The sequence below is a fragment of the Triticum aestivum genome, chromosome 6B, assembly GCF_018294505.1.
Source record: "Triticum aestivum cultivar Chinese Spring chromosome 6B, IWGSC CS RefSeq v2.1, whole genome shotgun sequence".
Taxonomy (NCBI): domain Eukaryota; kingdom Viridiplantae; phylum Streptophyta; class Magnoliopsida; order Poales; family Poaceae; genus Triticum; species Triticum aestivum.
Genome location: NC_057810.1, coordinates 8,499,523 through 8,511,867, shown reverse-complemented (window position 1 = coordinate 8,511,867; position 12,345 = coordinate 8,499,523). Strand labels below are relative to the sequence as shown.

At 40.1% G+C, this 12,345-nt stretch overlaps 1 protein-coding gene across 1 annotated transcript; it reads left to right on the top strand.

The window, feature by feature from the left end:
* Positions 1–10,012: 10,012 nt before the first annotated feature.
* On the top strand, positions 10,013–12,072 carry LOC123133088 (uncharacterized). Its single transcript, XM_044552628.1, has 2 exons — positions 10,013–10,469; positions 10,712–12,072. Exons 1-2 carry the CDS (start codon positions 10,105–10,107, stop codon positions 11,829–11,831), a joined length of 1,485 nt encoding a protein of 494 aa, XP_044408563.1. The 5' UTR covers positions 10,013–10,104; the 3' UTR covers positions 11,832–12,072.
* Positions 12,073–12,345: the final 273 nt, after the last annotated feature.

Here is a 12,345-nt window from a genome sequence, read left to right as displayed (position 1 = left end):
CTACTGCTGCTGCGGCTGTCACACATGCTACAAAATACTGCTATCACTGTTACTGTTACTATTGCTATTGTGCTACTATCAAAACTATCATATTACCGTGCTAGTGATCACTTTGCTGCAGATAATTAATTTCCAGGTGTGGTTGAATTGACAGCTCAGCTGCTAATACCTTCAAGTATTCTTTGTCTCCCCTTGTGTTGAATCTATAAATTTGGGTTGAATACTCTGCCCTTGAAAACTATTGCGATCCCCTATACTCGTGGGTAATCAAGACCTTTTTCTGGCGCCGTTGCCGGGGAGCATAGCTATATTTGTTGAGTCACTTTGGATTATTATCAATTTATCACTATGAAGAATCTGAAGGATCCAAAGACTAAGATATTTCCCTCAAGTACGAGGGGAGGTAAGAAACTGCCATCCAGTTCGGCTTTAGCTTCACCTTCTATTATGAGTAACTTGCAAAACCACCACCACATACTATTAGTTCTGATATGTCGCAAGTTATTGATGATGCTACTTCTAGTATGAATGATGCTTATGATGATGCTAGTATCATTCTCGATAATGATGATGTGCCACTTGGTGAATTTCTTGATGAACAAATTGCTAGAGTAATACAACATGATATTGTTAAATCTGATGATGTACTTGAAACTGAAACTCCTGAAACACTTGCTAGAGCTAGCCCTTCTAGTTATGAATTGACTAAGGTACCGGAAGGCTATGTTATGAGTGAAGAGGCAACTAGAGATATTCTTGCTTGTAAGGATAGAGATGATCTAGAGAAATTATTACACAAGCATAAAGGAAAATCTCTGAATGCTAGAATGAAATGTGATCCTAAGTTTGCTACTCCGCCTATCTTTATTGATGATAAAGATTATGAATTCTCTGTCGACCCAGAGTTAATTACTTTGGTTGAATCTGATCCTTTCCATGGTTATGAAACTAAAACTGTTATGCCACATCTTGCTAAGTTGAATGATATAGCCACCCTTTTTACTCATGATGAGAAAAAATGATACTAGTTTATTATCAAATTATTTCCTTTCTCATTAAAGGGTGATGCTAAAGATTGGTACAATACTCTTGCTCCTGGTTGTGTGCGTAGTCCCCAGGATATGATTTACTACTTCTCTGGAAAAAAATCCTGCTCATAAAAAACAAGCTGCCTTACAGGAAATATTTAACTTTGTTCAAACTTAAGAAGAGGGTCTCCCACAAGCTTGGTCGGAGGCTTTGCCAGTTACTTAATGCTTTGCCTGATCATCCTTTTAAGAAAAATGAAATACTTGATATGTTCTATAATGGACTAACCGATTCTTCCAGGGACTTCCTAGATAGTTGTGCTGGTTGTGTTTTCAGGGAACGAACTATTTCTCAAGCCGATGAATTATTGAATAACATATTGAAAAATTATGATGATTGGACTATTCCTGAACCACCGCCTAAACCCACTCCAAAGAAGAGGGGAATATTATATCTCAGTCCTGAAGATATGCAAGATGCAAAGAAATCTGTGAAGGAAAAAGGTATTAAAGCTGAGGATGTTAAAAAATTACCTCCTATTGAAGAAATACATGGGCTTGATACACCACCACTGCCTAAGGTGGTAGAGGTAAATTCTCTTATGAAGTTCAATGAAAATGATAATCCTCACAATATGCATCCTAGCCAATGCCTTTATGAGTTTGAAAACTACATTAGAAAACAAGACCAGTTCAATGCAAATATTATGAAACAATTGAAATATATTTCTGATATGATTGCTCGCTTGAGTGACTTGTTATTTAGAATCTCAAATGATGTTAGAGGTGTTGGAAAACATGCTTCTATGGTTCAAACCCAGTTAGAACAAGCTGCTAAATCACAAAAAGAATTACTTGATGAAATGAATCATAATATACATGAGTTTGATGTTAGAGTTGCAACTAGAGGAGGTAAAATGACTCAGGAACCACTTTATCCTGAGGGGCGCCCAAAAAGAATTGAACAAGATTCACAAAGAAATAACACTACTACACCTAGTCTTTCTAAAAAGAAAAATGATAGGACTTTGGATGCTTCTAGTGAGCCTGAAATAGACAAACCTCCTGATAACAAAAATGAAACTTCTATCTCTAATGCTGAAACTCAATCTGGTAATGAACATCCACCTAGTGATAATGAAAAAAACAATGATGAGGTTCATGAAGACACTCAACCAAATAATGATAAAGAACCAGATAATGATGTTCAGATAGAACCACCTGTTGATCTTGATAACCCACAACCTAAGAATAAAATATATGATAAAAGAGACTTTGTTGCTAGAAATCATGGTAAAGGAAGAGAACCATGGGTTCAAAAACCTATGCCTTTTCCACCCAAGTCAACTAAAAAGAATGATGATGAAAAGTTTTAATGCTTTGCTGAAATGCCGAGGCCAGTCTTTTTGCGTACTCGCTTGACTGATATCCTTAAAATGCCTCCTTATGCAAAGTATATGAAAGATATCATCACAAATAAGAGAAAAATACTGGAAGGTGAAATCTCCAATATGCTTGCTAACTATACTTTTAAAGATGGAGTACCCAAAAAATTTGGAGATCCGGTATACCAACTATACCATGCTCTATCAAAAGGAATTATGTGAAAACTGCATTGTGTGATTTAGGAGCTGGTGTTAGTGTTATGCCTTTCTCTTTATATAAAATACTTGACTTGAATAAACTCACACCTACTGAAATATCTTTGCAAATGGCTGACAAATCAACTGCCATACTTATCGTTATCTGTGAGGATGTGCCTGTTGTTGTTGCTAATGTTACTATTTTGACTGACTTTATTATACTTGAGATGCCCAAGGACGACAACATGTCGATTATCCTTGGTAGACCCTTCTTGAATATTGTAGGGGCTGTTATTGATTGCAATAAAAGCAAGATCACTTTTCATATTAGTGGTAATGAGCATACGGTGCACTTTCCGAAGAAACAATTCCATGTGAATGGTATTAATGTAATTGAAAAATCTCCGACAATTACTATTGGAAGTTTTCAAATACCTCTACCTACTGTTAGAAAGAAATATGAAATTCTTATTGTTGGGGAAATGCATATCCCCATTGAGGTAACTTAGTGATTTAAGAAACTTCTTCGATTTCATGCTAATCGAAAGTGGTTGTTAATAAGACATGATCAACCTTATTAATGAATCATTTTTGAACGGTATGAAGTTGATGAATTTAGTAAGCACTACCTTCTGTCCCTACTTTTTGTTCTCTGTTTTTATTAGTTAAATAAAATATAATGCCATGCTTTTCTGTTTTCTGAATTTCTCGTGTAATAAAAATGACCCAAAAATAAAAGTTCTCAGAATGCTCTAAAATTTTACACGATTTTTTTATGAATATTTAAGAATTTTTGGTGCAAATAATACCAGAGGGAGGTGTACCAGGTGGGCACAACCCACTCTGGGGCGCCAGGACCCCCAGGCGCGCCCTGGCAGGTTGTGGTCCCCACGTGGGCCCCCTCACTTATCTCTTTAGCCCACATCATCACTTACCTCTAGAAAAAATTCCCCATTGCTCTCTCTCCCGTGTTCTTGAGCTCAAACCCGCAGATTTCGATCTCTTAGCTCGAAGCTCCATTTCCAAAAATGTTTCGGGGGATTGTTGCTTGGTATGTGACTCCACCATTTGTCCGGTTAGTTTTTGTTTTAGTGATTTATACTTTGAATAATTAGCTACTCTCGGTGCTGCTATAGATGAGCTTGCATGTTGAATTCTTAGTGTTCTAAGTAGTTTGAATGCTTTCTATGGCCTCTATGTATCCCTATGAGTAGTTGCTATCAATTTTGTGAAGTTTTGTTGGGAAAATTTTGTGAACTAAAAATTCAGATTTTTGTTCATAGGAAAAATTGTACGCGAACATGAATATGTTCAGGAAGCTTGGCTCTAAGAAGAACTCCAAGGTTGTTATTGGGGAGTATTCTGGCAGTGATCTCCACCCTCGGAGGTTGGCAGAAGTACGGCTGCGCGTATGGCCGCACACCCCGTTCCTACAAGAGGCTGGAATTCTTCAGGAGTTCATGCAATATATTGCAAATGCTGCCCTCACCAACTTCATCACAGATGAGTGTGACCAGCACCAAATCCTCACAAACATCTTTGTTCAAAGTTTTACTTTCCTGCCAAGGAATAATCCTCCTGAAGTGAGCTTTGATTTATATGCTGAAAACCATCAGATACCACTTACTGAATTTTGTAACATGTGCATAATCCCTTCTGATGGGAGCTTGGCTGAGCCTAGGCCGGCTGGGTTTGATGATTTTTATCGCACTTTGACAGTGGGAGATGAGAGAGGGGTGTCGGCCACCACGGCTGCTAGCATACACTTTCCTGATGGACATTATTTTGCTTTATTTGTTGCTAAGTGTCTTCTTTCTAGAAAGAAAGTAGGCATGCTCAGTGGACCAGACTTTGCTGTTTTACACCGGGCACTGGAGGGCGACAACACTTATAGCTTGGGAGCTATTGTGGCTTGTCGCCTGCATTTTAATAAATCTCAGGGTGAAATACATGGTGGGATTTTTGCTACTCGTTTGGCGGCTCACTTCGAGGTTGAGATACGCCCTCATGACTACCCTCTAACCAAGGTTTACCTAGACCGAGCAGCCATGGATCACCACCATTTCACTGAAAATAACTCTCCTGACATCCACATTCCTTATAAACTGGTCTTTAGCGTTAAAGCTTGTGATATTATCCCCTTGCCTACACGTCCTTTGTTTGATTTTGCTGCCAGGGGCGGATATAGAATTATGCCTGAGGACATCATCGCTTATCAAAACGCTCAGGCTGCTACGGAGGTAGCACAGGAGGAGCCTCAGTAGTGGGATGAGTGGATGCCCGCTCATCACACACCTACTACCCTCCAGGCTACTGACCGATTACCAACTTAGGCCAAAAGCCTAAGCTTGGGGAGTGTGTCTCACCGACATTATATTCACCAGTCATCAACCCGTGCTACCTGCACGGCCTAGCATTTAGAGCACACATATATTATGCATTACAAAAATTAAAGATCTATTAAGTAACTCGGAAATGAGCCCAAAAACACCAAAGAATTTCTACTTTGGTGCCCGTATGTGCTCCATGTGTCTTGCTATCTGTCCATGTAAATGTATGCCCCCTCTCGATCCCAAATTTCACTATGTCCTTACGGAATACCTAGTTGACATAGATTCGAAAAAAATAGATGGAAAAAGTAGATGAGCACAGATAAAACTACATTGTATGACAGACTTTGAACAGGAACCTTAAATATCCATGACATAACCTAAAATTCAATTTAGTCCACAAAGGTGGAAACAACACAAAAAACCACTAAGCTACATGAGTAAATTTATGTAATAGGCATGTATGTCTCAGAACGCTGTCTTATTAAGCACAACATGCTAACATATGAATTCATGGTTAAAAGAAGTTACTCCTGAAAATACAACATCTAAGCAGTACAGAGCTGGAGAGAGCACTACTTCCGAATATTCTTAGAGCAATTAAACGACGTTCTCATAGTCTCTCTAGACCATAGTTAATTAGAAATGACAAACTAAGTATTTGGATAGTGTCAATAGAGCAATAAAAAAATGGCTTTCTGGTCCGTGAATTTTTTTTACAAATTATGTTAACATAGATGATTTCACACATTAAGTTAATTACCATGGAAGTGGTAATATTTGGAAGCTATTAGGGGGAGATTTTTGTATGCTCATTTTTTTCTTTTTTTCATCTTGCGCATGTATTCTTTTCTAACGGTTATAAAAAAATTCATTTAGGCAGAGTCTCTTTCTTTTATAAACAAAAGGCTTCAGGGGCATTTATTTGTACGTGTTTCCTCAAAATTAAAAATAAATTGTACGTGTTCTTTTTTTTAATGGGAACATGCACGTGGCTTTTGTTTTTGTGGGACTATGATGTGGATTCCATTCCTAGCATGAGATTTGGGGACTTTTCATTTGCGCATATTTTTTATTTATTATGAAGGGATAAGGTAAATGGATTTTTTATTTTTTCCAATTTCAACTTGGACATTGGGGACTTTCACGTGCGTCGGTAATGGGGGTGTTTCTTTTGTTTTTCTGGTAGAGGGTAGCGTGTTTATTTAGGAAACTTCCCGTGGACACGTTTTGTTTGTACCATAACTTCATCGGACTGTATTATGGACAAAATAGATCTCTTTTGATCTCTCGAATTAACGTGGAGCCTCGTATGGTGCCTCCAATTAGTAAATACTAGTCGTCAACCTGTGCATTCACACGGGCTAGCATACTAAGAATGCCAGCTGGAATATCTCGATACTCTTTTGGGTTAAAGAATCCAGGGGTGATAAAATTAGAGTTACTTTATGGGGGAAGTTTTCTTATTTTTTAATGAAGGATGTAATCGGTAACCATACTGTCCTGATTGTGATCTCGACGATGGTGTATAAATTTAATGTTGAGACCAATGGTTAGATGTATTAAGATTTAGAGAGTCCTTATCTTTATTTATGCACAAATAAAGGTCCTCTTTTCAAAAAACTTATGCACAAATAGAACAGTTCATGACTCAAGTGAGAAAAACAAAACAAATCAATACATCAAACATGTTCGTGTATGCCAATTTATTATTCAGGAATATGAATTGCATCATCCAACTTGCTCAACTTCAAAAACTCAAGAAGCTAGTAGAGCAAATTTTAGAAAGGAAGCTTCTCTAACCTGATGTAGGTAACGATTTTAATTATTAAGTGAAGTAAATTTCGGCAGTGGTCCTCGACACAACATTGCTTAAGCTTAGACCGCCCATGCTGGCATTTGTACAACAATACCCATGTAACTGCACAGACTATCACTAAAAATACATGGTAGTGAATTGTATTGATCAACATTTTTTTATGAATAAATATAAGAATATTAAAAATATGAAAAAACCCTTCTAAAAGCCGTAGGATAATTTCTAAAGCATGAAAAAAATGCCCGATGCTTATCCATAGGGAAAATACACTTGGTTCAGGAAGATTCTGATTATCAACACTGCGTACATTGGTGTAAAGATGCGCAAATCTTTTATATGTAAGCAGTGACATCTTCTCCAACTTTTAAGCACATACAACATAGGAACACAATGCAATATAGGAGGTTAATATCCAATTTAAAATGTTGTGCAATTTCTCACCTTCCTTAATACTTTGAATTAGATAGAACGTAAAAACAATTCCAATATTCATAACTAAAGAATCCCATATAGAAATAACATCAGTTCATTGGAGATATTTGGGCCTGCGGGCTTAATTAATATCCTAGTCACCAATGGAGACCATACTTGGATGGGGGATCAGAATTACGACGCAGATTTAGGATTATAATATTTGATCAGTTTTTTTGCATAATAGCCTTTTTGAAATTTAGCAACAACCAAACATAGAAGTCTAGTTCGAAAAACAGCCACATAATGGTCTATTTTCCAATGATATGTGGATAAGGAAGAAAGTACACTTAGCAAATGACCTTCTGCATTTTTCTTACATGATATTAAGGAGATGGGATGACGTAGATAATATCAAAGCAACTGATAAAATATAAGTCATTCCTGCAAAGAGGAAACTAAGTAGCTTATATCTCATTAATGCGCAAACAACATTTATGCACCAAAAGCCTTCTGATAAGGAACATTGCAAATATAATTTCTCCGGTGTAGCACTATGAAGTTTTACTCAGATATACTAAACATGGAAGGAATAGACATTATAAATAATTTTATAGAGTTTGATTCCTATGCATGTGGAGACATAATTACAATAGCTTAAGGATTTCCTTTCTGACTACTAATGAAACTGAGACCGTACTTAATTATTTTGTTAAACTAACTTTTATATATTAGAAATATGAATAACATAGTCTATATTAGACGATAGAATATTTTACCTCAATAATGACTGACGGCCCAAACACCTGGATGAACTAAGTATCGCAAATACATTATTTTCTACTGGCATATGTTATTGCTAAAAAACTATAAATACTTAATCTTATCAACTTGCTATCTCCATAAACTCATAATAGATAATGCATGATATTGTGTGACTGATGTATAAGAAAAGGAAGGACTGTGTCATCCAACCATGAAGTAGAAACTACAATGAATGACCCAACCTGAAGTGTTATTGATTTGCATATTTGGATGATCACAAAACTGTACCGAATGCACACATACATGCTTCCAAATGAGATGGAGGAATTAGGTAAATTGAGTCAAACATACATTACCCAAATGAGCAAAACTGATATAATTTGTGATGATAACATTACTAACCAATCCATTGGCTACTAATCCACTGTTGTTGCCTAGAAATTAAAGCCAGGTTAATCAAACCCCTCTTGGTCTGTAGTTTCTATAAAATTGCATCGGAATCCGTGGACCACCCGAAAAACTTCCAAAAACATGCATGCATGTTATACACAAAGCTAAAATATATACTTTCTATATAAGCACAGTATGTCCGCTGCTCTATTAATTAAACAGATTCATGCATGAAGCTTTCCATCAATTCACAACCATCAATATTTCATTTGTATGTGGAATAGATTTATGAAGAAAATAAATCTAAGGATTAATTCATGTATCGTCGTTCTCAAATACTCATGGATTGCAACCGGTCCTCATCTGCTCGTCATTCATAAAATAATGTGTGGTAATATAAGAAAAATGAATAATGGGGGTCTTTCTAATTCTGAGTCACAGTAAATCATATGGTTCTATCCCAACAAACTGGAACCACAGTTTGTACAGCGGGGTGAGAAATAACCTGGTGAGATTGCCCAAATATGTTAATGAGATGATCCTAATTAATTTAGATTCAACTTAGTGAAGATAGGAGAAGAGACACACCAGCATTGATTGCAGGGATAGACCGATGACTTGACGCACAAAAGTGATCACAAAACTGCATTGAAGTGCATTTTATTTGCATACTGGGACGATAACAAAACGGCACACGTACATGCTTCAAAAAGATATGGATGACATGAGCTAAGTGAAGTCAAACATACATTGTCCAAATCAGAAATACTGAAATAACCAATGATGATTACTAACCAATCCATGGCTATTATGCCACTGTTTCAGCACTCAAACGATTACCAGGATAATCAAAAGCACCCTCGGTGTCCAGGTTCAAGAAAAATGCACCAGAAACCATGGGCCACCGTACCTGGAAAACATCCCAGAATATGCATGAGATTTTTTACGGTACCCTGGTACTCCCTCAAGCAGAGATGGAGTACCACTTAAGTCTGGCCCTCCACTTAGATGGGTAGTTTAGTCTTTTCTTCTCTTAATTAATTCCTTTCCTGATTTCTAATCGATGCATCTTTGCGCTGAATGTTACCGATCAAACAGAACCTGGCTACAGGTTCTCAAAAACCACACAAAATCTCTAACATCTACAAATGAAACTAAAACACAGAGATATCAGGCTCGCAAGACGTTCGTTCATCAACCCGACAAATTCTAATCAAAGCAGCCGCTCCCCGTACTGAACCAAGTCGATCTGATTAGCTGCACATTTGTACACCTGCAGTGCCGACGTGATAGATCTCCGGCCATATTGATGATCCCGCCTCACCCTAGTCATCCTGCTTCAGCGTGCGGGCGAGTTTCCAATTGCACGAGAAAGATGGATCTTGCAAAGGCGCCCGCGGTGACGACGACGGCTCCGCCCAGCCCTGGTCGACGACCATTCCCTTGGCCCAATGGCCGTCTGTCTCTTGTGCGCGGGCAGACCACAGTATTAATATCAGCATTAATCACATAATTAGCATATAATTACCTCATATCAACTACGCCCTCCGTCCCATAACATAAGAGCGTTTTTTGAGCTATTTATATTGTGGGACGGGAGGGAGTAGCAGATAACACGCATTGCACGTACACATATGCCATTTGCCCAAAGGATAGAGATCTATAAATACCAAGAGAAGTGGGAACTTGAGCAAACAAGCACCACAGCTAGTTATCAAGCCTATACCTCCTATAAAGAAAAAAAGATATCAAGCCTATAGAGAAGAAGAGCGGGCGACATGCCGGTGGTAGAGCTTCCCAGCTGCATCGCTCTGTGCTCGCAGAGTAATGGCTCCTACCTGCGCTATGTGCACGAGCATGGTGAGAGCTTCAGGCAACTGCAGCTCAACGGCAAGGACGCCATTAACCCCTACACCAGGTACGACGTCGAGGTATCGCGGGGCCATAACGGCAGCGGCCTGGTGCACATCCGATGCCGCTACAACCGTAAGTACTGGGTGGCTCGTCAGCGGGGCGACGCCTGGTGTATCGCCGCCGACGCAGATGAGCCGGAAGAAGACCTGACCAACCCCAATTGCACTCTGATTAAACCAATCATTGTCACCACCACTGATGACAGTGGTGAATCCGTGATGACCGTTCGGTTAGTACCACTTGATATTACTCCCTCCATTCCTAAATATAAGCCTTTTTAGACATTTCAAATGCACTACAATATATAAATGTATATAAACATATTCTAGAGTGTAGATTCACTCATTTTGCTCCGTATGTAGTAACCTGTTGGAATTTCTGAAAAGACTTCCATTTGGGAACGGAAGGAGTATTATACCACTAGCTAGTGATTCGTGTGGCGAAAATTCAACAGGCATGTATCACGTGCAGGTTCGTCGCCGCCGGCGACGACGAGGTGACGCGGCGGCGCATGACCTTCGCCAAGGACGACGCCTCTCCATGCATGCTCGTGGTGGACGGCGAGCTTGACCACCACGACAGCGCGGGGGACGCGTTCACCGTCCTCAACCTGGAGAACAGCGCCAGGCTGCTCCCCAGCTTTGTCATGTTCAAGGGCAACAACGGCATGTTCCTGGCCCCCCGACGGATAAACAACCGGAACCTCCTCCAGTTCGCGGTGTCCGACATCGGCGACTTAACCGCTATGTTCCATCTCTCCCACATGAACAACGGCACCGTCCTCATCGCCCCCGCCGATCTCAACAGCTCCGCATCCTACTGGAACCTCGAGAACGGCAACTGGATCGAGACCAACATGTCCTTTAGCAACGCCGCCGCCAACACCAGCGCGTGGTTCTGGATATACCAGGTGAAGGACAGGTTCGCTATCCTCAACGGCCGGAGCAATCGCTTCTGCAAGAGGTTGTCGATGGGAAACATCAACAACTGCCTCAACGCGGTCGACCCGACCATCATGGCCGAGGCACTCATCGCAGTGGAGGAGCCCATCCTCCACCGGGAGATCCACAGCATCAGCTACAGGCTGATGGAGGCCAGGGTGTACGACACCACCATGCTCACCATGGCCACCACGGCGGCGGTCAACGACACCTCCACAGAGAACACCAAGAGGCTGCGGCTGGTGTACGAGGAGGAGGAGATGAGCACCTGGGACACCACTCTCGAGCTCAAGCTCGGGTATAAGTCCACCATTAGAGCAGGGTTCCCCAAGCTCGGCCTCGGCGCTCGGGTCAGCATCTCAGCCGAGTTCTACGGGGCCTACAACTGGGGCGAAACCATGGAGAAGAAGGTGAGGCATGAGGTCGTCTATGAGGCCGCAGTGCCGCCCAGGACCAAGGTCACCGTCAAGGCCGTCGCCGCCAGGAGCGCCGTCACCGTCCCGTTCAACTACCGCCAGGTGGACGTCACCACGGATGGGAGGGTGAGGAGCAGCATCAAGAGGGACGGCCTCTACACCGGAATCAACAGTTACGACTTCAATTTCGAGACCGTTGAGGAGAAGCTGCCGGAGAGGAACCCGAGCGCTTGATGAGTTTGCTTCATTATCTCAATACAATATCTTACTCCCCATAAAGAAAAATATAAGAGTGTTTAAATTGCTACTTTAGTGATCTAAACGATCTTACAGAGGGAGTAGCATGCATCTTGTGTGCGCTTTTCGGTTTATTAAACCAGCTTTTACAATAAATGGGTGCGACATGTAAGTACGTGTTTGGTTTGCATGTACTTATGCAATGAACGATAAACAACAATAGTTTTATCTATGCCTATATATATATATATAACTATGAATTAACAAAAAAGGCTGCCCTTACGAGCCAAACCTATCTCAACCTATCGTGTCTTGCACATTGTCACCCACCGCTCTTGCCAAAAACCAATAAATTCTATCTTGGAAACTAAAAAAGAATAGGAATGAGCTTGAATACCGCTTGTAAATAATGAAAAATATCTAATAATAAGGTATTGTATTACCTAATTTGACGGTACGTCATCGAATTTGCCCTCAAAATTGCAAAATATTATACATATATGCGACCTAT